The sequence below is a fragment of the Pseudochaenichthys georgianus genome, unplaced genomic scaffold, assembly GCF_902827115.2.
Source record: "Pseudochaenichthys georgianus unplaced genomic scaffold, fPseGeo1.2 scaffold_593_arrow_ctg1, whole genome shotgun sequence".
Taxonomy (NCBI): domain Eukaryota; kingdom Metazoa; phylum Chordata; class Actinopteri; order Perciformes; family Channichthyidae; genus Pseudochaenichthys; species Pseudochaenichthys georgianus.
The window spans coordinates 17,510-42,224 of NW_027263152.1; the positions used below are offsets into that span (position 1 = coordinate 17,510).

Below are 24,715 nucleotides of genomic sequence, written 5' to 3' on the forward strand. Positions count from 1 at the left end.
ACACACACACACACACACACACACACACACACACACACACACACACACACACACACACACACACACAGCTATGCAATCAGACAGGCTCTAATTCAATCTCACAGAGAAGGAGGACCACATACAGACTGTGATTAAGTGACCAAACACACGTATACACACGCATGCACACACACACACACACAAACTCACACACACACACACACAGCTCGGTGTGTGCTGCCCTCTGCTGGTGTTAATTAATAAATATGATTCACAGGATTAGAGAGAATGAAACATTATTCTCATATCATTGAAACATGTATTATAATAATAATAATAATAATAATAATCATGATGTGAATGTTTAGGATCTGAACCAAACAAGGATCTTTTATTTAGTCTGTAAAAATAATCTCTGCACCTCCACAATACTTCATTCATATATTAAACATATTTTACTTTGTACAAATACATATTGAGCTATTGAGTAATGCTGTTGCTTTTGTTCCAGTAAGATTTTGAATGTAGGACTTTGAATTGAAACGGAGTGTTGTATCTGTGGGAGAGGGTTAGGGCCACGTGGGAAACATTGGGACCAAAGATAAAATAAAGTAAGTACAAATGTAAAAAAAGAAATCAGGAAAAATCTAAAATCTGAAAAAAAGAAATATTATTATTATCATTACTTTCGTACTTTTATTAAGTAATATTTTGAATGTAGGACTTTTTCTTGAGTTGAGTATTTGTATGTGAGGGGATTAGGGCCACATGAGAAACAATTTTTTTTGTTGCGTTGTGACCAAAAGATAAAATAAAGTAAGTCAAAACTAAATGTATTATTATTAATTTTCTGAACAAAATTAAAATCACAAAAATAATTAATACATTTTTTTCAGATTTTCCTGGAATTAAAGTCCGAATTTCAAAAATAAATGTAACTTTTTGTCACACCCAAATGTTGTCCTCATATAGCCATAACTCTCTTCCGTATCTCTGATATACTACGTATTTCAATTATAATATCTGAGTTTCCCAGCCCGGCCCCGGCTGATGAAATCCGAAGAACTGCCGACACATCAGTCTCTTCACGCCGCATGCAAGCCACCATCACCCGGCTGTTAACCCGTGCATTCCTCCCTAACTTCACCCAGAACTCTGTCCACAACATGAGACAACATGAGATAAGATAAGATAAGATATGAGAAGATAATGTTTAGGAACAATTTGGGAAATGTTTGCGTTGCAGCAGCAGAAGGCATTGCAGCCTACATTGGATGAATTCAAAGACTAGAAATAAACAATCCAAAATGTAGACGTCTCAAATTGAATTAAATAGCATTCAAAAACATGGCCCAAGTGAGGAGCAGGCAGTCCGGGTTTCGGGCTCTATTGACGGCAGGAGAGCAACTGTTGTGGGGCCCCGCGTTCACCCGGAGCTCCAGGAAAGTTCAGCGGCACGTGTTCGATCCGCAGCGGGGAATAGGGCACTCTGAGGCGGGCAGCGTGGCAGCAAGAGCCGCTGCTTTGGCCCAGAAGCACCAGGAGGAGGAGCAGCGTCTCTTCTCCGACAGACAGCCCAACATGAACCTGATTTACCGGGACGTGAAGGCGTTCCTCCGGGAGCTCGGAGGAAACCCCCGGGAGGCTCGGTACTGGCTGACCCAGTTCCAGAGAGCCTCGGCGGCGAAGTCTCCAGCCTTCGCGGTCCTGGAGGTTTGAAAAACTTAATAATTTACAAAAAACTAAAAACGTCAGCATGCTGTAGTGTAGAGACTTCCGGGGTAAGAATGATTATTGTCATGAAAATGCTTTTTATCAAGGAAAAGGCCTTCTTGATAAATAAGGAGATTATAATAAGTACATTAATTAAGGCAATATGTTATTACTTTTTCAAGTGTTCCTGATCTAATCCAATGCTAATACACTTCTGCTTTTGTAATACACATTTTAGATTTATATTGTTGATACATATTTTACTATGTGTGCATTTTTACTTATTATTTTAATATACATATTATTATTATTTTAACACATTACATACTTTTTTTATTTCATTATTCTTTTTTAAAATTGTATTTCCTATTGAACATTTTAACTTGAATTTTCTGTTTTTATTTAAATATTTGTATTATATCTTATATTATTACCGCTTTATTCAAAACATTAAAACTTATTATGTTTTATTTAAATATCTTTAATCTGTTTTATCCTTCTATTGCTCATTGTTACTTTAACTTCTTGTGTATAAGTATTTCAATTCATTTGGACTATATTTCAATACTTTTTCTTATTACTCCTTTCCAATCTTTTTACTTCGCTCTTATCTTTATTCTAAAATGGAGCAGCTTTCCTGCAACACACTCCCGGGATAAATGTACTTTAACTTCTTATGTATTTATGTTTGTATACTTTGTTACTTCTAACTTTGTATTATTATTTATTTCTTCCAATCGTCTTATCGCACGTGTAACTTATATTTGATGTTTCTGTTGTGGATCAACTGTCCTGAGGGTCCTGATTCTGGTCCCGCAGGTGGACAGCTCGGTGTTCTCCAGCAGGGACCGGGTCCACAGCCTGGCCTCCGGGCTCTCCTTCCTGCAGCGGATGGATATGAAGTGTGTGGTCGTGATGGGGCTGTGTGAGCAGGCGTGCAGCCGCACTCTGATGCAGCGCAGCCAGCAGCTAACGGAGGCTCTGCTCCACCAATCAGCATCCGTCCTGCCTCTGTTCTCCGCGGAGTCCTTCCTCCTGCTGCAGGAAGCCCCCGGGAGCAGGTGAGATACCCTCCTCTTCATCAGAGTAACAGTATGTCTGACTGCAGCCAATCATCTTCCTCACCTTCAGCTTTAATAGAGAGGAATGAGGCATCTTCATCGGAGCTTCATAGGTCTGAACTCTGAAGCGGCCAAAATCACAGAATATAAAACAGAAATAGAAGTCAAAACAAAGTGCCGCTGAGGCAGCCGTATTACTACGCCTGGGTTTATCAAAGGTTCATCTGGTGCCAGATCAACAGCTTATTGTTTACTTTCTTGTCTTGTGCTTAACCGAAGGTCAAAAACCAAACTCCTACCGGTCCCTCTCCACCACCTGTTTCCCAAATGTATGATCACCAGCCCCCCCCCCCCCCCCAGTTCTCAAAACAAATGCAACTTAGTCGAGACCCACTCACCCCATACTCCCGCAGCACCTCCCACAGTGACTCCCTGGGAACCCGGTCATACGCCTTCTAACTAGGGATGGGAATTTGAAAGCAATTTTATATTCGAATATTCGACCCCCCAAAAAACGGTTAACCGGTTAACCTAAATGTACATATCCTATAAAAAAAAAATTGGGTAAAAAAAAAAGTTCGGACATTTTTTCAGAATTTTTTTTCGACATTTTTTTTTTCCAATTTTTTTTTAGAAATACATACATCACAGTTTGACAGCTATAGGCCTACAGCTTTCATGTGTGGAGGCGATTCACAATCAGGCCAGCTGTAGAGAAGACCCTCTCAGCTGGAACAGAGGTTGCGGAAGAGCAAGGTATATATAAGTTTAATTTGGCATAGTTTGACCTCCACACTGCACTCACTAACCTGGTCGAAATATTTCCACACATTACTCCTTTTTGACGCCATGTCTGTGTAGGACTCTTCTTAGAGTGTAAATAATTACCGGACTATGACTGGTCAAATATGCTGAATTCCGGCAAAACTTAATCTCTCCTGTCTAAATGTCTGTGCACTTTGCCGCCACACACGGTTGCCAAGCAGCGCTTATTGTTGTTTAGGCTGGCCATGTGTCGCGAGTGTTGACAGGGGGCGGGGGAGCACGCTCATGAACTGAAGCGCCGGAACCTCGCAACGGCTGCGGAGCTCATTTGCGCCACATTTGGGCCTAAGATGAGGTGTCTGCGTGATCTGCGTGTAGGGAGGGGCAGCAGCCGTATCATTGGCTAGAACTAGCTAGATCTGATGGATTTGGACATAAACGCGAGTGAAGTCTAACCGGACACGAGAGAGGGAGATCAGCAGCTCTGCCCGCTGTGAGGGACCGGTGAGCGGAGCAAAACACACCTTTAGACGTCAACTAACACATTTAGCTATGGCACAGTCGTATACATTGAATTATTCAATTTGATAATATGTAATCAACTTAGGCATCACTCCCAACAAAAACAATTAATAAAAAAGAAAAAAATTGATAAAAAAATTAATAACTCATATTCGAACACATGAATAATTTCGAATATTCGATTAATCGTTCCCATCCCTACTTCTAACACATGCAGGCGTACTCCCAGGCCCCCTCCAGGATCCTTGCGATCCAGGATCCTTGCGAGAGTAAACAGCTGATCCGTCGTTCCACGGCCAGGACGGAATCCGCACTGTTCCTCCTCAATCTGAGGTTCGACAACCGGCCTGACCCCCCTTTACTTCCCCGGGAGGCTGATAGGGTGAGGCCTCTGTAAGTGGCGGACCCTCTGACCCCCCTCTTTGAAAAGGGGGACCACCACCCCGGTCTGCCACTCCTTCGGTTCCTAAGCTAAAGGAGGTTATAAAGGAAGTGTGAAACCTCCTTTCCTATCTTCTAGAGGATTCTAACCATGACAGTCCCTCAACGCCTGCTTTCACTGCCTCCCTTCGGGCCCCCGACCCATCGCTGGGTGGGGGGCCCCCGACCCATCGCTGGGTGGGGGGCCCCCGACCCATCGCTGGGTGGGGGGCCGCACATGTTCACTTGCTCTATTGGCAGACTTTAAAACGCCTTGTTTTCATTATTGTTGTTTTAGAGCACGACTGTAACTCCTCTCCTCTCTCCCCTGTAGTTACCCCCCCTCAGTGCTGCTGGACCCCTCCCTCCTCAGGTGGTCTCTCCACTGTGGGACCCTCCCTCTGGTTTCTCCCGTGGGACGGGACGGGTGCGGCCGCTCCGTGACCCTCGACCCCCTCGAGGTGACGGCAGCCATCGCCCGAGCCCTGCAGCCCCACAAAGTGATGTTCCTGAACGAGGGGGGGGGCCTGCGCACTCCGGGGGGCAAGGTACAGCACACATGCTGTATATATATATACAGTTACTAAGTACATTTAGAGTACTGTACTTCCTTTTTGAGGTACTTTAATTGAGTCAATGTTATGCTACTTCTACCCCTCTACAGTCCAGAGGTACATGGTGTACTTCTACTCACTACATGTATTTAATCCCTTTAGTTACTTCACAGATGAAGGATGTGAAATATAACCAAGTGTTGAATCAGACTTTAGTTCCACCTGGAGTAAATCCACCAGCTACCCTGCAGTCTACAAAGTACTTCAGACTAGCTGCACCTCCACCAGCTACCCTGCAGTCTACAAAGTACTTCAGACTAGCTGCACCTTCACCAGCTACCCTGCAGTCTACAAAGTACTTCAGACTAGCTGCACCTCCACCAGCTACCCTGCAGTCTACAAAGTACTTCAGACTAGCTGCACCTTCACCAGCTACCCTGCAGTCTACAAAGTACTTCAGACTAGCTGCACCTCCACCAGCTACCCTGCAGTCTACAAAGTACTTCAGACTAGCTGCACCTTCACCAGCTACCCTGCAGTCTACAAAGTACTTCAGACTAGCTGCACCTCCACCAGCTACCCTGCAGTCTACAAAGTACTTCAGACTAGCTGCACCTCCACCAGCTACCCTGCAGTCTACAAAGTACTTCAGACTAGCTGCTCTTTCACCAGCTACCCTGCAGTCTACAAAGTACTTCAGACTAGCTGCACCTTCACCAGCTACCCTGCAGTCTACAAAGTACTTCAGACTAGCTGCTCCTTCACCAGCTTTGAGAACACTTTCATGATCGATCATTATAAAACATATCATATATATTATTCTGAAATGGACCAATCTGCACAACGAATACTTTCACTGTCTTTCACTATATTTAGATGAGAATACTTTCTACTTTCACTTGAGGGACATTTTGAATGCAGGACTTTTACTGAAACAGAGTATTCCTACACTCTGGTACTTCTACTTTTACTCAAGTACAAGATCTGAGTACTTCTACTTTTACTCAAGTACAAGATCTGAGTACTTCTACTTTTACTCAAGTACAAGATCTGAGTACTTCTACTTTTACTCAAGTACAAGACTTGAGTACTTCTACTTTTACTCAAGTACAAGATCTGAGTACTTCTACTTTTACTCAAGTACAAGACTTGAGTACTTCTACTTTTACTCAAGTACAAGATCTGAGTACTTCTACTTTTACTCAAGTACAAGACTTGAGTACTTCTACTTTTACTCAAGTACAAGACTTGAGTACTTCTACTTTTACTCAAGTACAAGATCTGAGTACTTCTACTTTTACTCAAGTACAAGATCTGATTACTTCTACTTTGACTCAAGTACAAGATCTGAGTACTTCTACTTTTACTGAAGTATAAGATCTGAGTACTTCTACTTTGACTCAAGTACAAGATCTGAGTACTTCTACTTTTACTCAAGTACAAGGTCTGAGTACTTCTACTTTTACTCAAGTACAAGATCTGATTACTTCTACTTTTACTCAAGTACAAGGTCTGAGTACTTCTACTTTTACTCAAGTACAAGGTCTGAGTACTTTTACTCAAGTACATGATCTGAGTACTTCTACTTTTACAGAAGGTCTGAGTACTTCTACTTTTACTCAAGTACAAGATCTGAGTACTTCTATTTTTACTGAAGGTCTGAGTACTTCTACTTTTACTGAAGAACAAGATCTGAGTACTTCTACTTTTACTGAAGGTCTGAATACTTCTACTTTTACTGAAGAACAAGGTCTGAGTACTTCTACTTTTACTGAAGAACAAGGTCTGAGTACTTCTACTTTTAGTGAAGGTCTGAGTACTTCTACTTTTACTGAAGAACAAGGTCTGAGTACTTGTACTTTTACTGAAGGTCTGAGTACTTGTACTTTTACTGAAGGTCTGAGTACTTTTACTGAAGGTCTGAGTACTTGTACTTTTACTGAAGAACAAGGTCTGAGTACTTATACTTTTACTGAAGAACAAGGTCTGAGTACTTCTACTTTTAGTGAAGGTCTGAGTACTTCTACTTTTACTGAAGAACAAGATCTGAGTACTTCTACTTTTACTGAAGGTTTGAGTACTTCTAATTTTACTCAAGTACAAGATCTGAGTACTTCTACTTTTACTGAAGGTCTGAGTACTTCTACTTTTACTGAAGAACAAGGTCTGAGTACTTCTACTTTTACTGAAGAACAAGGTCTGAGCACTTGTACTTTTAGTGAAGGTCTGAGTACTTCTACTTTTAGTGAAGGTCTGAGTACTTCTACTTTTACTGAAGGTCTGAGCACTTGTACTGAAGGTCTGAGCACTTGTACTGAAGGTCTGAGCACTTGTACTTTTACTGAAGGTCTGAGCACTTGTACTTGTACCGAAGGTCTGAGCACTTGTACTGAAGGTCTGAGCACTTGTACTTGTACTGAAGGTCTGAGCACTTGTACTGAAGGTCTGAGCACTTGTACTGAAGGTCTGAGCACTTGTACTGAAGGTCTGAGCACTTGTACTGAAGGTCTGAGCACTTGTACTGAAGGTCTGAGCACTTGTACTTGTACTGAAGGTCTGAGCACTTGTACTGAAGGTCTGAGCACTTGTACTGAAGGTCTGAGCACTTGTACTGAAGGTCTGAGCACTTGTACTGAAGGTCTGAGCACTTGTACTGAAGGTCTGAGCACTTGTACTGAAGGTCTGAGCACCTCTGAGTGGTGCTGGTCTGTTGCAGGTGCTGGACCTGGTCTCCCTGCCCAGCGACCTCCCCGCTCTGCTCTCCGCTGGCTGGTTGAGTCCCTCTGAGCTCCGCAGGGTGTCGGCCATCGCTGCTCTGCTGCAGGACCTGCTGAGCGACTCGTCCTCCTCCTTCCCCTCCTCCGTCATCACCTCCGCCGACACGCTGCTGACGGAGCTGTTCAGCCACAGAGGCAAGAGCGCAGAGCATCCTCCACTGAGGGCCACACAGACACATGCATGCAACGCTCAAAGGGCACTGGTTCCAACCTTCCCTGTGTGGCCTGTGAAGACTCGCCGCACCGTGATCCCATCGAACACAACCTGACGGGAACAAGTCTATAAAACACGACTTCACATTCACACCTTACACATCTTCTGTGAAGACGGGCCTCTTCATAGGCGTTGGTGGTTCTTTACTTTTAGTGAAGGTCTGAGTACTTCTACTTTTACTGAAGAACAAGGTCTGAGTACTTCTACTTTTACTGAAGAACAAGGTCTGAGTACTTCTACTTTAACTGAATGTCTGAGTACTTCTACTTTTAGTGAAGGTCTGAGTACTTCTACTTTAACTGAATGTCTGAGTACTTCTACTTTTAGTGAAGGTCTGAGTACTTCTACTTTAACTGAATGTCTGAGTACTTGTACTTTTACTGAAGGTCTGAGTACTTCTACTTTTACTGAAGAACAAGGTCTGAGTACTTCTACTTTAACTGAATGTCTGAGTACTTCTACTTTAACTGAATGTCTGAGTACTTGTACTTTTACTGAAGGTCTGAGCACTTGTACTTTTTCTGAAGGTCTGAGCACTTGTACTTTTACTGAAGGTCTGAGCACTTGTACCAACGCCTATGAAAGACAAGCCCGCTCAAGTGTCTCAATAAAAGACACTAGGATTATGAAAACAAAAATTGTTGTGTGGAAATAAATTGCAAAACCTAAAGTTACGTACGCCCTGCAATCCCCTCATTCCCCCCTAGGGGTCCCCGTAGCCCACTGCACTGTGGGGGGGGGGGGGGGGTAATGTAGTGAAGATGCAGATCAGGTTGGACCTTGTATGAAGGGGAGATGGGAAGCGTCTGTTTCTAACTGGTTATGCAAAGTCTCTGGCTGACACACATCGACCTGCTGCTGCAGAGCTGAGTCGTGGCTGCATGCATGTGGAGATTGGGCTTTGGGTGTATCTTTTAAGCAGTGATGTACCTGAACGCGTTCATATTTTGGGCGAACGTGAACTGAACGTACTGTATTTCCGCTAGATGAACGTAATTGAGAACGCGTTCATTCTCAGCGCTGTATAACGGCGTTCAAAAGTGTGCCAGATTTCATGCCTTTCAGCCGAAGACCCAGTTAAAACACACCGGAAACAGGCTTCAGAATAATGCGGAAAACCACCCAACCTGGCACAGCAAGCTGCCTGTGACGCGTACGCGCCTGTCACCCCTGGCTGTCGCACTACAATATAAATATACTAAATATATCAGACTCCTCACAACAAACAATGTGGAACCGCGGAACCGGCGAGCATTGAATGAATGAATGAATTAGTATGGATGAAGCCGAGAGCAGCAGCACTCGCTCAGAGTCAGACTCTACGGCGTCGGCGTGTGAGCATTTAAAATAGTTTTACGTTAAAGTCAGTACCGACTCTGACGGAACAAATCAAACGTTTGCCTGTAAACTGTGTCCGCCCGGTTTGAAAAAGCGTGAGTGGCGAATAAAAAAGAGCCAACACAGATCCTCTACCACCCAAAGCCTATTAACATCGTACAGGAGACGAATAATAGCTCGCAGCAACGTATTGAAAAAAGAACTATGAACTATAAATTAGTTCATTTTTGAAACCATGAACTTTAGTTCAACATTTTGAACTATGAACTATGAACTGAACTAGTTCATGTAGAAAGTGAACTTTCCCAACACTGCTTTTAAGAAGTCAAAGATAAGCCGGGTTTCGTGTGCGGGAGGTTTCCCGTTGTACTCTTATCGCCTCCTGCAGGAAGTGTTAAAGGGTTGAGGCGTGAGTTGACATCTCTGTTTCTGCTTCTGTCTCTCGCTCAGGCTCCGGGACCATCTTTAAAATCGGAGACCCCATACATCGGTATGTATCGTAACGCATGCAGGGTGTGATCTCCATCCCGCGTGCTGTGATGTTTCTGATCGAACTGTGTTCTGGAGCATCAGGCTGATATAGTGCCGCTCTGTCCGCTCTGCGTGTCTCCTGCGGACACGAGGCGAGGCAAAGCATGCTTCCTGTCCTCATAGCTTTCAGATGTGCACTGGCTTTTCTCCTGTTTACTCGACATGTTTCCACTCTGACTTCTGCTTTTCGTCTTCTACACATTTTATGTTTTTACTTTTTAGTCAACTTGTTCTCCTTTTTTAACCAAATGTACTTTTTCTCTTTCTGCGATCAAAAGTAATCGTGTGACTAACTTCCCTAAATGTATAATACAATGCCTTCTTGAAGTGCACGACAACACGCCTGTTGCCTTTGAATGGCCTCTTGTGTTTACCCTGATCCTTGCTGCTGTGCAGGTACAGCTCTCTGGAGGGCATCGATGTGGAGCGTCTGCTGGCTCTCATCTGCAAGTCGTTTGATAAAACTCTGAAGCAAGACTACATCGCCTCTCTGGCCGGACGGCTGCACTCAGTCTACCTCTCTGAAGGGTGCGTGCCAACAATCACAAGCAACAAGACCACATATCTCTGGGTGCCGTCGAAAAGCTGGTCCTTTCCTAAGCACTTCTCCTTACACTCAGACAACAAGGTGGTGAAGGTTAGGAAGGAAGTGACGGGGATGTTACTGAGTCTGGAGATGAGTTATCAAGGCTCTCAAAAAGGGTTGAATATCAATTGGAAAAACTGAGATTTAAAGTAGTAAAGAAAGAAGATTAAGATTTGAGAGAGAGAGAGAGAGGAGAGAGAGAGAGAGAGGAGAGAGAGAGAGAGAGAGAGAGAGAGAGAGGAGAGAGAGAGAGAAGAGAGAGAGAGAGAGAGCGAGAGAGAGAGAGAGAGAGAGAGAGAGAGAGAGAGAGAGAGAGAGAGAGAGAGAGAGAATTTGATGGGACTTAAATGAATGCTGTTGTCAGTGAATACGATGAAAACAGAAGCTATAAATGAAAGAGAAACAGTCACAGAGTTGTACAGACGTCACCAAACTCACCTGAGAACAGGGGTAGCCAACACGGGGCACGTTCTAAAAATAGCTCACCAAGCAATCCAAATTACGTCCCCCTAAATCCCCAGAGGAGTGATTAGAGGAGTGAGGTCCCCTTTAGAGGAGGTGAGGTCCCCCCTAGAGGATGTGAGGTCCCCCCTAGAGGAGGTGAGGTCCCCCCTAGAGGAGGTGAGGTCCCCCTTAGAGGAGGTGAGGTCCACCCTAGAGGAGGTGAGGTCCACCCTAGAGGAGGTGGGACCCCCCTAAAACTTAATTGAACTGCATCTTGTCTCTGTTGCAGCTACAGCGCGGCGGCCATCATCACCCTGGAGCCGGTGAACGGCGGCACTCCATACCTGGATAAGTTTGTGGTGAGCAGCAGTAAGCAGGGCCAGGGAACCAGCCTCATCCTGTGGGAATGCATCCGGAGAGACCTGGGGAAACTCTTCTGGAGGTCCAGGACCAGCAACAGGATCACGCCCTGGTGAGACAAGGGGCCAAGGGACAGTTAATAAGTACAGCCAGTAGAGAAAATGGAAACAAGGGAAATGCAACACACCGATAAGCCGTACGGAAGAGACAGACGTACACCAAAAAAAAGAGTTATAGAAAAACCCTCAGAATTCAGGAAAGAAAATCCACATGGAAAGACAAAATTAAATAAAGTCAGAAACTGAAAGAAAACCTCAGAATTCTAAGTAAAGTTACGGAAAGGCAAAAAGTCAGAATTCATCAAAAAAAGTCATAAAACTGAAAAGTTAAAATAAAAAGTCCAAAATCTGAAAGAATTAAAACAATTTTAAAAGAGTCAATATTCCAGAAAAAATATCAGAATCTTGAAAAACAGTTGAAATTATGCAAAAAACTGTTTTTTGTATGCAATAATTTAACAGAATTATTTTCTTTAAGTTAGAATTGTATAAAAAAATAAATGCAAAAGAATACTCAAATTATAACGACGGAGTATTAGGGCCACACTTGGAAGGAAAAAAACAGAGAGATTTCGAGAATAAAGTCATAATTACGAGAATAAAGTCGTAATAATACGAGAATAAAGTCGTAATATACGAGAATAAAGTCGTAAAAATACAAGGATAAAGTCGTAACATTACGAGAATGAAGTCGTAATAATACGAGAATAAAGTCGTAACATTACGAGAATAAAGTCGTAATTACGAGAATAAAGTCGTAACATTACGAGAATAAAGTCGTAATAATACGAGAATAAAGTCGTAATAATACGAGAATAAAGTCGTAACATTACGAGAATGAAGTCGTAACATTACGAGAATAAAGTCGTAATAATACGGGAATAAAGTCTTAACATTACGAGAATAAAGTCGTAACATTACGAGAATGAAGTCGTAACATTACGAGAATAAAGTCGCAATATTACGAGAATAAAGTCGTAACATTACGAGAATAAAGTCGTAACATTACGAGAATGAAGTCGTAACATTACGAGAATGAAGTCGTAATAATACGAGAATGAAGTCGTAATAATACGAGAATGAAGTCGTTATAATACGAGAATAAAGTCGTAACAATACGAGAATAAAGTCGTAACATTACGAGAATGAAGTCGTAACAGTACGAGAATAAAGTCGTAACATTACGAGAATAAAGTCGTAACATTACGAGAATTAAGTCGTAATAATACGAGAATAAAGTCGTAACATTACGAGAATGAAGTCGTAATAGTACGAGAATGAAGTCGTAACATTACGAGAATAAAGTCGTAATAATACGAGAATAAAGTCGTAACATTACGAGAATGAAGTCGTAACATTACGAGAATGAAGTCGTAATAGTACGAGAATGAAGTCGTAATAGTACGAGAATGAAGTCGTAATAGTACGAGAATGAAGTCGTAATAATACGAGAATAAAGTCGTAACATTACGAGAATGAAGTCGTAATAATACGAGAATAAAGTCGTAACATTACGAGAATTCAGTCGTAATAATATGAGAATAAAATCGTAACATTACTAGAATAAAGTCGTAACATTACGAGAATAAAGTCGTAATAATACGAGAATAAAGTGGTAGTTTCATAAGTGACTTGAGAAGCGGGCTTGGAGCAGATTGTCTCCTTTTCTGCAGGAGGGAAAGGTTCTGGCCGACTACATTACATTGCATTTAGCTGACGCTTTTATCCAAAGCGACGTACAATGAGTGCGTTCGACCAACAAGACACAAACTTGAAGAAAACAGAATCATAAAGTACGTCAGGTTTCATAGAGCCAAACATTTCAATACAAAATGCGGAAAAGTCCGAATTTCGAAAAAAGTCAAAAATCTAAGAAAAAAGTTAGAATTTTAACAAGAAATTGAAAGTATAGCTCGAGAGTCAGAATTATGCTGCCAGTAGTTAACGTTCAGTATTTAAGCTGATGGTAGGAGCCACAATGCAGGGGAGCGGCTCAGTAATCCCACTCAATCCCTTCTGTGCTGCCTCAGTCTGAACATATGGGGTCCAATATCACGGCTAGTTGCAAAGACCTGCTGCTCTGCATTCTCCTGTCACCTGGAGAACATTGTCTCTGTCGTGTTGCATTCAAATGTGTTTCTGCTCTTGCAATGCAGGTACTTCAAACACTGTGAAGGCAGCTTTAACAACGGGGCGTGGACCGTCTTCTGGTTCGGGCTGATGGATATCAGAGACTCCTACGAGCTGGTGGAGTTCACCAAGCACCTTCCTGACTCCTTCCACCTGACCCCCCTCAGCTGAAACACCTCCTGCTGTGAACATTGAATCTGATTTGCTCTGAGCTGACTTTTTGTTCTTCTGCGTTGAAACTCGATAGCCAATGTTACAGCGAGAATGACACGCTTTGACAGTCCACGTTTTATTATTAAAAATATACACCTCAAAAGATTGAATCTGATGTTTGCTCTGAACTGATTTTTTTTAAATTCTGCGTTGAAACTCGATAGCCAATGTTACAGCGAGAATGACACGCTTTGACAGTCCACATTTTATTATTACAAATAAGTAAAACATTTTTTTTAAAAGTGAAAAATGTAAAATAAAAAAAGTCCAAATTTCCGAAGAAAAATAAAAAATACGTCAGAATTGGAAAAAGGTCAGAATTCTTAAAAAAGTCAAAAATCTAAGAATAAAATGTCAGATTTCGGAGAAAAATCCAAAATTATATAAAAAGTCAGAATTATAAAAAAAATCTGAATTGACAAAAAATGTTACATCAAATGAGAACCCTGAGCACAGGCAGCTGGGACTCCTCAAAAGATTGAATCTGATGTTTGCTCTGAACTGATTTTTTTTAATTCTGCGTTGAAACTCGATAGTCAATGTTTCAGTGAGAATGCAATACCCTGTTTTATTGTTAGCGTAGCTCTTAGCATTGTAGTGCTCAGAGCTTTTAGGGTTTCAGAGGAATTCCTATTTTTTGCATTTTTCACTCAAAATGCTGTCCGGAATTTTCAAAACTACAGTCTTACTCTGTCGTGTGGACGGGTCAAACCGAGCCTCAAATAAGACCAGGTAAATACTCAAAAACAAAGACTCTGAAACATTTAAGACGTATGTATTTAGTTTAGAGACATATCAAATGTCCCTCCATTTGGATTACACAGTTCGAGCAAACACTTTCACGAGGTCCCGTCATGTTTTGCCAACAAACCTCACACCCAAATCTTCACCCCTGCAGAGTGTTGTATCGTCACTGACAACATTAAGCAGCATCACCAGCATACCCTGAACTAGGGTTGGGAACAGAACATGTGTAAGAACCAAATCCAAGAGCCGAGGTATCGGCACCCGAAGGTAAACAGTTATTTCAGTTCTGCTTATCGGTCGTGAATGTCACGATCTGTCTGTGTTGTGTTTGTGTCCCGTGTCGATCTGTCTTTGGTTTCCTGTTTTAGTTTGAAAAGTGTTCACCCCCCGTCTTGCCTGTTGCTTCCTGTCTCTGTGTTCCCTCCTGCCTGATTACCTGATTGTGTTCACCTGGTGCCCCTGTGTTCCCTCCTGCCTGATTACCTGATTGTGTTCACCTGGTGCTCCTGTGTTCCCTCCTGCCTGATTACCTGATTGTGTTCACCTGGTGCCCCTGTGTTCCCTCCTGCCTGATTACCTGATTGTGTTCACCTGGTGCCCCTGTGTTCCCTCCTCCCTCCTCACCTGTGTCTGGTGTGTTTCATTAGTCCTGTGTGCATTTATGTTCTGCTTTTCCTCTTAGTCTTTGGAGAGCCTTGTTTGTTGTTGACTGTGTTCACGGGGGTGAGAGTTCTGCTCTGTGTGTTTCTTGTAGCCTTGAAATAAAGGTATTTTCCGTTAAACCTGCATTTGGGTCTTTGGGTCCGGCCTGCTTCGCTCAACCCTGACGGAAGGATCTAACCAAGAATGGACCCAGCAGTAGTGATGGCGAGATGAAGCTTTGAATGAAGCGTCGAACCACTTGGACAATTGTGTCGGAAATAGGTTAATTTCTCGAAGCTTCAGTTACAGCGACCTCTCCTGGCGACGTGCAAGGCTGCAGTGGGTTTAACGTATCTTTGCCTTGAAAAATATCCGATGCACACACACACACACACACACACACACACACACACACACACACACACACACACACACACACACACACACACACACACACACACACACACACACACACACACTAAGACTGAATATCATGTTCTATTTGCAATTGCAGATTGATAGTTGTGTGTATTGGGTTATTGAGAAGAGACTAGAGAGTGCTGGACATTTCTTTGGGAGGAGACGGCCTTTTATCAGTTATTAAAGTATTAAAGTTGAAAAGCAATGATTACAATACATCCATCCCGGGCTTTGAACCAGCTGCGGAGGACATCGCCGCATTCGGGCCGCCGGCTCGACCCACAGGGCTATCTATTCCTTAAACTATAGAACTGTTTTTATATGACTGATGATTGTCTTTTTGTTCCCGAGCCAGAACGACCTCTCTTTCTTCCTGGCTTGCTCTATAACGATACAACAATTCAAATGCAATACCAACAACAACTCAACAGCAACAACGCAAACTACGACAACAACCCACACATTGCGCATTGTTTAGAGCGGTCATAAAGTGTTGAAGCGCTCAAGTTTGAAACTGTTTCAACCTGTCAGCATCGAGACGAGGCAGTGCTGAATCGCGTGGATGGACCGCGTTCCAGTAGAGATTCATTCAGGAAATGAAGCAGCTGCTTCGGACGTCACATGTCACGTGATTTGAAGCAAGCTTCGAAGCACTGCTTCTATGGAATAGGAAGTCCAGGGTTGAAGCTCCGTTCGAAGCTTCAGTGTCAAACTGCCATCACTACGCAGCAGACAGCCTGTACGAGGTGACGTAATGTGCTTAAAGAATGACTGTCGATACGCCTCCAGTAGGGAAGAGAGGCAGTCTGTCATCTCTACGGCACGCCGAGAAGTCACCTACGGGAGACTACCCGAGTGGGTGGAGGACCTTTTCGGTAGCTTTGAGGTCCAACATGTTTCCCGGCCTCCAGTACCAGCTCCAGCTGCCATGGTTCCGGCTCCAGTACCAGCCCCAGCTGCCATGGTTCCGGCTCCAGTACCAGCCCCAGCTGCCATGGTTCCGGCTCCAGTACCAGCCCCAGCTGCCATGGTTCCGGCTCCAGTACCAGCCCCAGCTGCCATGGTTCAGGCTTCAGTTCCGGCTCCAGTACCAGCCCCAGCAGCCATGGTTCCGACTTCAGTTCCGGTGTTGGTGTTCCGGCCCACTCCAGCCCCTCGTGTCCTGTCGGTGTTCCGGCCCACTCCAGCCCCTCGTGTCCTGTCGGTGGTCCGGCCCACTCCAGCCCCTCGTGTCCTGTCGGTGGTCCGGCCCACTCCAGCCCCTCGTGTCCTGTCGGTGTTCCGGCCCACTCCAGCCCCTCGTGTCCTGTCGGTGGTCCGGCCCACTCCAGCCCCTCGTGTCCTGTCGGTGGTCCGGCCCACTCCAGCCCCTCGTGTCCTGTCGGTGGTCCGGCCCACTCCAGCCCCTCGTGTCCTGTCGGTGTTCCGGCCCACTCCAGCCCCTCGTGTCCTGGCCGTGGTCCGGCCCACTCCAGCCCCTCGTGTCCTGGCCGTGGTCCGGCACTCCAGCCCCTCGTGTCCTGTCGGTGTTCCGGCCCACTCCAGCCCCTCGTGTCCTGTCGGTGGTCCGGCCCACTCCAGCCCCTCGTGTCCTGTCGGTGGTCCGGCCCACTCCAGCCCCTCGTGTCCTGGCCGTGGTCCGGCCCACTCCAGCCCCTCGTGTCCTGTCGGTGGTCCGGCCCACTCCAGCCCCTCGTGTCCTGTCGGTGGTCCCCCCGAGTCCCCCTTCTCGGCCTCTGCTTTGCCCCGGGATGTCCCTCCGAGAATATTTCTATTTTATTTGTATTTACTTATATCTCAAAACATTCTCTTGCATTAGTTGTATGTGTTTTATTTGTTCTATCTCATATATATATATATTTATATATATATATGAGATAGAACCTTGAGAACAAAATACTGTGGTCCCGACCGAAACACTGGATGTTTTGTAAAAAAAACGAGTATATCAACTAAAATGATTTGATACTTGTTGGGGAATATTTTCCAAGGCCCAGAACTTTGACCCAGTTGATCAGTTCTGTCCTGACTGAGCACCTGTAACCTGGGCTGCTGTGCTCTCAGTGTTCTGTCTCCCTGTTCCGGCCTGTTGGATCAGCTGATAGAGGTGTTATGATTTATGCAGCATGTTGATGATGCTCTCTGAACTAGCTAAACCCACGGGTCTGGGGTAGAGTTCTTCAGAATTGACGTGGCAACCCACCGTGCAGTCAGACCGTGGCTGCTGTGACTTGTGATGTGAGTTCTCCCACTGCATTGCTGCTGCACACAAGTCTACTGATTGGTTTAATGTACGTTCAATTTCAACAATCATCAACTCTGGAATGAATATGATCCGTACTATGCATTTTACAAAGAAAGATTGCATTACGATTTATAGGAATTGTATCAATTGAACTTTGATAAAAAAATTCACTTTTATTGATTTAATTGTGAACAAATATTAGTTTAAATACTATTTAGAGAAGGGAAGGTAAAACAATCTTAACGGGTTAATATAATACTATTTTACTTCAGTGTATTTACTATATTTCTGTAAAGGAAGAACATTCCAATACAGTCTGAAAATACGATATACAAATGTACGGTTATTTTGACTATATGTGTTATTTATATACGGTCAAAGTTTCCAACCTGACTTTGAAGCAGTTTGGCAGAATGCCCCGTATATATATTGGTGTTGCTCTGTTGGAGGAGGACTCTGTGTCCCATTGACATACCTTCACTGTAGCTGCAGAGCACTGATGGTAATGCCTTGAATCTTAATCATATCTGAAGAGCGTTTTCATCCTGGCTCTCCCCGACATAGACGAGGCGGCGGTCGTTGAGTGTGAGGACATTATGAACTCAAGGTGCCAATGCGCAACAACAAGACGGTATAAACACAAGACATGGGACTTAAATAGACGTGATAGGGGACGCGTGAGACACGGTGTCCTTTGGCCTACCCTCTCCAGCTGCCTTGTTGTAAACAGGTCTGTGTGTGTTTGCCCCGTGGTAGTTCTTCACACGGCCATTAGCAGCCGGAAACATGCAAACAGACAGTCCGTGGACTCTGCAGGGAACACCAGGAACGCTCCGTAGCCTACAGAGGCCTCCAGGTGGAGGTGGGACGGGATTCTGGTGAGACTTCATTTCTCTATCACAACAGTCCGGTGCTTTGGATCTCATGGGGACGTTTTCTTTGTGTTTCTGTCGCGCAGATACTCCCTACTTTATAGGATTCACTTTGTTTAATGGCATCATAAATTCTTCGTGTTGTTGCCGCTGTAATATATTATAAAAGTTAACAGTGTCTTTTGTGCTGAATTCAATTCAGCAATTTATTTTACAATGCAAGAAATTATAAAAAACATTTAACATTCAGTTCAGTTTGCAATTTCACCTAAAGTAAAGTAAGTGTGTGTGTGTGTGTGTGTGTGTGTGTGTGTGTGTGTGTGTGTGTGTGTGTGTGTGTGTGTGTGTGTGTGTGGGGGGGGAGTGCGTGTTTGTGTGTGTGTGTGGGGGGGAGAGTGCATGTTGGTGGTGTGTGTGTGTGTGTGTGTGTGTGTGTGTGTGTGTGTGTGTGTGTGTGTGTGTGTGTGTGTGTGTGTGTGTGTGTGTGTGTGGGGGGGGTGTGCAGGGGCGTAGCTGGACATTCTGGGCCCCATGAAAGAATAATAAAACAATAAACTCTCAGGACATGACCACACTTACAGCAAACAATGACAAATGTAGTGCTAGAGATTAGGGATGCCAGCGATTATTCGAATATTCGCTACAGTCTCCATAATCGAATATTATTTTTAAAAATCGATTTTATTTATATATCTTTTTTAATGTTATTTATGTTTTTTTTGTTTTTTTTCTGGCTTAGTTTCAACCAAAATATATATAAATATATATATGCTAATAATAGTAATAGTATTAATAATTGTAAATGGTCATTGGTCACACCACCAGTTTTACTGTAAACTTGGAGGAAGCCTGCGTGCAGAGCAGAATAATCGATTATTATTCGCCAGGGCTGCCGAATAATCGATTTTGGTCATGGTCAGTTTCTGGCAACCCTACTAGAGATGCATCAGATAGTAATTGTTCACGATGTGGGCTGGAGCCTGTCAGCTTACTATAGGAAACATCCCACAATCCCGTCACAGACTGGAACGCCAATCGCCGGACCTTCTTGGTGGCAATATCTTTTATAAGCTCTTTGAAATCAAGTGACAGAGCCAGCTTGCTTTCAATCGATAACATTGCAAGGCTGTTCAACCTCTCTTGCGACATGGTAGATCTTAAACAGCTCTTGATAAGTTTCAACTTGCTAAATGATCTTTCACCACCAGCTACGGTAACTGGGAGCGTATAGAACATTCTGAGGGCAATGCAAACGTCTCCAAAAATGCTCTGGAGTTCCATCTTGAATATTGCATTCAGTCGATCAAGAGAGCTACACTCAGGGGGGAAAGTGGCTGCATTCAGTCGATCAAGAGAGCTACAATCAGGGGGGAAAGTGGCTGCATTCAGTCGATCAACAGAGCTGCAATCAGGGGGGAAAGTGGCTGCATTCAGTAGATCAAGAGAGCTACACTCAGGGGGGAAAGTGGCTGCATTCAGTCGATCAAGAGAGCTACACTCAGGGGGGAAAGTGGCTGCATTCAGTAGATCAAGAGAGCTACAATCAGGGGGGAAAGTGGCTGCATTCAGTGGATCAAGAGAGCTGCAATCAGGGGGGAAAGTGGCTGCATTCAGTGGATCAAGAGAGCTGCAATCAGGGGGGAAAGTGGCTGCATTCAGTGGATCAAGAGAGCTGCAATCAGGGGGAAAGTGGCTGCATTCAGTGGATCAAGAGAGCTGCAATCAGGGGGGAAAGTGGCTGCATTCAGTAGATCAAGAGAGCTGCAATCAGGGGGGAAATTGGCTGCATTCAGTAGATCAAGAGAGCTACAATCAGGGGGGAAAGTGGCTGCATTCAGTCGATCAAGAGAGCTACAATCAGGGGGGAAAGTGGCTGCATTCAGTCGATCAAGAGAGCTACAATCAGGGGGGAAAGTGGCTGCATTCAGTGGATCAAGAGAGCTGCAATCAGGGGGGAAAGTGGCTGCATTCAGTAGATCAAGAGAGCTACAATCAGGGGGGAAAGTGGCTGCATTCAGTAGATCAAGAGAGCTGCAATCAGGGGGGAAAGTGGCTGCATTCAGTCGATCAAGAGAGCTACAATCAGGGGGAAAGTGGCTGCATTCAGTCAATCAAGAGAGCTACAATCAGGGGGGAAAGTGGCTGCATTCAGTAGATCAAGAGAGCTACAATCAGGGGGGAAAGTGGCTGCATTCAGTCGATCAAGAGAGCTACAATCAGGGGGGAAAGTGGCTGCATTCAGTAGATCAAGAGAGCTACAATCAGGGGGGAAAGTGGCTGCATTCAGTAGATCAAGAGAGCTACAATCAGGGGGGAAAGTGGCTGCATTCAGTCGATCAAGAGAGCTACAATCAGGGGGGAAAGTGGCTGCATTCAGTAGACCAAGAAAGCTACAATCAGGGGGGAAAGTGGCTGCATTTAGTCGATCAAGAGAGCTACAATCAGGGGGGAAAGTGGCTGCATTCAGTCGATCAAGAGAGCTACAATCAGGGGGGAAAGTGGCTGCATTCAGTCGATCAACAGAGCTGCAATCAGGGGGGAAAGTGGCTGCATTCAGTAGATCAAGAGAGCTACACTCAGGGGGGAACGTGGCTGCATTCAGTCGATCAAGAGAGCTACACTCAGGGGGGAAAGTGGCTGCATTCAGTCGATCAAGAGAGCTACAATCAGGGGGGAAAGTGGCTGCATTCAGTCGATCAAGAGAGCTACAATCAGGGGGGAAAGTGGCTGCATTCAGTAGATCAAGAGAGCTACACTCAGGGGGGAAAGTGGCTGCATTCAGTAGATCAAGAGAGCTACAATCAGGGGGGAAAGTGGCTGCATTCAGTAGATCAAGAGAGCTACAATCAGGGGGGAAAGTGGCTGCATTCAGTAGATCAAGAGAGCTGCAATCAGGGGGGAAATTGGCTGCATTCAGTAGATCAAGAGAGCTACAATCAGGGGGGAAAGTGGCTGCATTCAGTCGATCAAGAGAGCTACAATCAGGGGGGAAAGTGGCTGCATTCAGTCGATCAAGAGAGCTACAATCAGGGGGGAAAGTGGCTGCATTCAGTGGATCAAGAGAGCTGCAATCAGGGGGGAAAGTGGCTGCATTCAGTAGATCAAGAGAGCTACAATCAGGGGGAAAAGTGGCTGCATTCAGTAGATCAAGAGAGCTGCAATCAGGGGGGAAAGTGGCTGCATTCAGTAGATCAAGAGAGCTACAATCAGGGGGGAAAGTGGCTGCATTCAGTAGATCAAGAGAGCTACAATCAGGGGGGAAAGTGGCTGCATTCAGTAGATCAAGAGAGCTACAATCAGGGGGGAAAGTGGCTGCATTCAGTAGATCAAGAGAGCTGCAATCAGGGGGGAAAGTGGCTGCATTCAGTCGATCAAGAGAGCTACAATCAGGGGGGAAAGTGGCTGCATTCAGTCAATCAAGAGAGCTACAATCAGGGGGGAACGTGGCTGCATTCAGTAGATCAAGAGAGCTACAATCAGGGTGGAAAGTGGCTGCATTCAGTCGATCAAGAGAGGTGCAATCAGGGGGGAAAGTGGCTGCATTCAGTCGATCAAGAGAGCTACAATCAGGGGGGAAAGTGGCTGCATTCAGTAGATCAAGAGAGCTGCAATCAGGGGGGAAAGTGGCTGCATTCAGTGGATCAAGAGAGGTGCAATCAGGGGGAAAGTGGCTGCATTCAGTGGATCAAGAGAGCTGCAATCAGGGGGGAAAGTGGCTGCATTCAGTCGATCAAGAGAGCTACAATCAGGGGGGAAAGTGGCTGCATTCAGTCAATCAAGAGAGCTACAATCATGGGGGAACGTGGCTGCATTCAGTAGATCAAGAGAGCTACAATCAGGGTGGAAAGTGGCTGCATTCAGTAGATCAAGAGAGGTGCAATCAGGGGGGAAAGTGGCTGCATTCAGTCGATCAAGAGAGCTACAATCAGGGGGGAAAGTGGCTGCATTCAGTCGATCAAGAGAGCTGCAATCAGGGGGGAAATTGGCTGCATTCAGTAGATCAAGAGAGCTACAATCAGGGGGGAAAGTGGCTGCATTCAGTCGATCAAGAGAGCTACAATCAGGGGGGAAAAGTGGCTGCATTCAGTCGATCAAGAGAGCTACAATCAGGGGGGAAAGTGGCTGCATTCAGTGGATCAAGAGAGCTGCAATCAGGGGGGAAAGTGGCTGCATTCAGTAGATCAAGAGAGCTACAATCAGGGGGGAAAGTGGCTGCATTCAGTCGGTCAAGAGAGCTACAATCAGGGGGGAAAGTGGCTGCATTCAGTAGATCAAGAGAGCTACAATCAGGGGGGAAAGTGGCTGCATTCAGTAGATCAAGAGAGCTGCAATCAGGGGGGAAAGTGGCTGCATTCAGTCGATCAAGAGAGCTACAATCAGGGGGGAAAGTGGCTGCATTCAGTAGATCAAGAGAGCTACAATCAGGGGGGAAAGTGGCTGCATTCAGTAGATCAAGAGAGCTACAATCAGGGGGGGAAAGTGGCTGCATTCAGTCGATCAAGAGAGCTACAATCAGGGGGGAAAGTGGCTGCATTCAGTAGATCAAGAGAGCTACAATCAGGGTGGAAAGTGGCTGCATTCAGTCGATCAAGAGAGCTACAATCAGGGGGGAAAGTGGCTGCATTCAGTAGATCAAGAGAGGTGCAATCAGGGGGAAAAGTGGCTGCATTCAGTCGATCAAGAGAGGTGCAATCAGGGGGAAAAGTGGCTGCATTCAGTAGATCAAGAGAGCTGCAATCAGGGGGGAAAGTGGCTGCATTCAGTCGATCAAGAGAGCTACAATCAGGGGGGAAAGTGGCTGCATTCAGTCGATCAAGAGAGCTGCAATCAGGGGGGAAAGTGGCTGCATTCAGTCGATCAAGAGAGCTGCAATCAGGGGGGGAAAGTGGCTGCATTCAGTCGATCAAGAGAGCTACAATCAGGGGGGAAAGTGGCTGCATTCAGTAGATCAAGAGAGCTGCAATCAGGGGGGAAAGTGGCTGCATTCAGTCGATCAAGAGAGCTACAATCAGGGGGGAAAGTGGCTGCATTCAGTAGATCAAGAGAGCTACAATCAGGGGGGAAAGTGGCTGCATTCAGTAGATCAAGAGAGCTACAATCAGGGGGGAAAGTGGCTGCATTCAGTCGATCAAGAGAGCTACAATCAGGGGGGGAAAGTGGCTGCATTCAGTAGATCAAGAGAGCTACAATCAGGGTGGAAAGTGGCTGCATTCAGTCGATCAAGAGAGCTACAATCAGGGGGGAAAGTGGCTGCATTCAGTAGATCAAGAGAGGTGCAATCAGGGGGAAAAGTGGCTGCATTCAGTCGATCAAGAGAGGTGCAATCAGGGGGAAAAGTGGCTGCATTCAGTCGATCAAGAGAGCTACAATCAGGGGGGAAAGTGGCTGCATTCAGTAGATCAAGAGAGGTGCAATCAGGGGGAAAAGTGGCTGCATTCAGTCGATCAAGAGAGCTGCAATCAGGGGGGAAAGTGGCTGCATTCAGTCGATCAAGAGAGCTGCAATCAGGGGGGAAAGTGGCTGCATTCAGTCGATCAAGAGAGCTGCAATCAGGGGGGAAAGTGGCTGCATTCAGTCGATCAAGAGAGCTGCAATCAGGGGGGAAAGTGGCTGCATTCAGTCGATCAAGAGAGCTGCAATCAGGGGGGAAAGTGGCTGCATTCAGTAGATCAAGAGAGCTACAATCAGGGGGGAAAGTGGCTGCATTCAGTAGATCAAGAGAGGTGCAATCAGGGGGAAAAGTGGCTGCATTCAGTCGATCAAGAGAGCTACAATCAGGGGGGAAAGTGGCTGCATTCAGTCGATCAAGAGAGCTGCAATCAGGGGGGAAAGTGGCTGCATTCAGTAGATCAAGAGAGGTGCAATCAGGGGGGAAAGTGGCTGCATTCAGTCGATCAAGAGAGCTGCAATCAGGGGGGAAAGTGGCTGCATTCAGTCGATCAAGAGAGCTGCAATCAGGGGGGAAAGTGGCTGCATTCAGTCGATCAAGAGAGCTGCAATCAGGGGGGAAAGTGGCTGCATTCAGTCGATCAAGAGAGCTGCAGTCAGGGGGGAAAGTGGCTGCATTCAGTCGATCAAGAGAGCTACAATCAGGGGGGGAAAGTGGCTGCATTCAGTCGATCA

General features: G+C 45.1%; 2 protein-coding genes across 4 annotated transcripts in view; both read left to right on the top strand.

Annotated features, from left to right (window-relative positions):
- The first annotated feature begins 873 nt into the window (after positions 1-873).
- nags (N-acetylglutamate synthase) lies at positions 874-13,750 on the top strand. Of its 2 annotated transcripts, none has more exons than XM_034079350.2 (8): positions 874-1,692; positions 2,512-2,753; positions 4,795-5,008; positions 7,731-7,926; positions 9,794-9,833; positions 10,271-10,402; positions 11,194-11,376; positions 13,480-13,750. In XM_034079350.2, the coding sequence occupies exons 1-8, from the start codon at positions 1,327-1,329 to the stop codon at positions 13,622-13,624; spliced, it is 1,518 nt and encodes a 505-aa protein (XP_033935241.1). In that variant the 5' UTR covers positions 874-1,326; the 3' UTR covers positions 13,625-13,750. The 2 variants fall into 2 exon arrangements, with proteins under 2 accessions (XP_033935241.1, XP_033935242.1); XM_034079351.2 differs by having other exon boundaries at positions 11,200-11,376.
- Positions 13,751-18,412: 4,662 nt separating this feature from the next.
- Positions 18,413-24,715, top strand: part of LOC117443359 (beta-1,4 N-acetylgalactosaminyltransferase 1-like) — a 22,060-nt gene continuing 15,757 nt past the window's right edge. The window contains exon 1 of one of the 2 annotated variants that reach the window (XM_034079356.2): positions 18,413-18,598. In XM_034079356.2, coding sequence (XP_033935247.1) covers positions 18,507-18,598 — 92 coding nt within the window. In that variant the 5' untranslated portion in view covers positions 18,413-18,506. The remainder of the gene's footprint in view (positions 18,599-24,715) is intronic. The other variant, XM_034079354.2, reaches the window with a different exon arrangement.

Coding starts and splice junctions, on each gene's coding strand:
- nags (XM_034079350.2), top strand. CDS start 1,327: ATGGCCCAAGTGAGGAGCAGGCAGTCCGGGTTTCGGGCTCTATTGACG. Junction 2,754..4,794: donor CAGGAAGCCCCCGGGAGCAG/GTGAGATACCCT, acceptor TCTCCCCTGTAG/TTACCCCCCCTCAGTGCTGC. Junction 7,927..9,793: donor GGAGCTGTTCAGCCACAGAG/GCAAGAGCGCAG, acceptor TCTCTCGCTCAG/GCTCCGGGACCATCTTTAAA.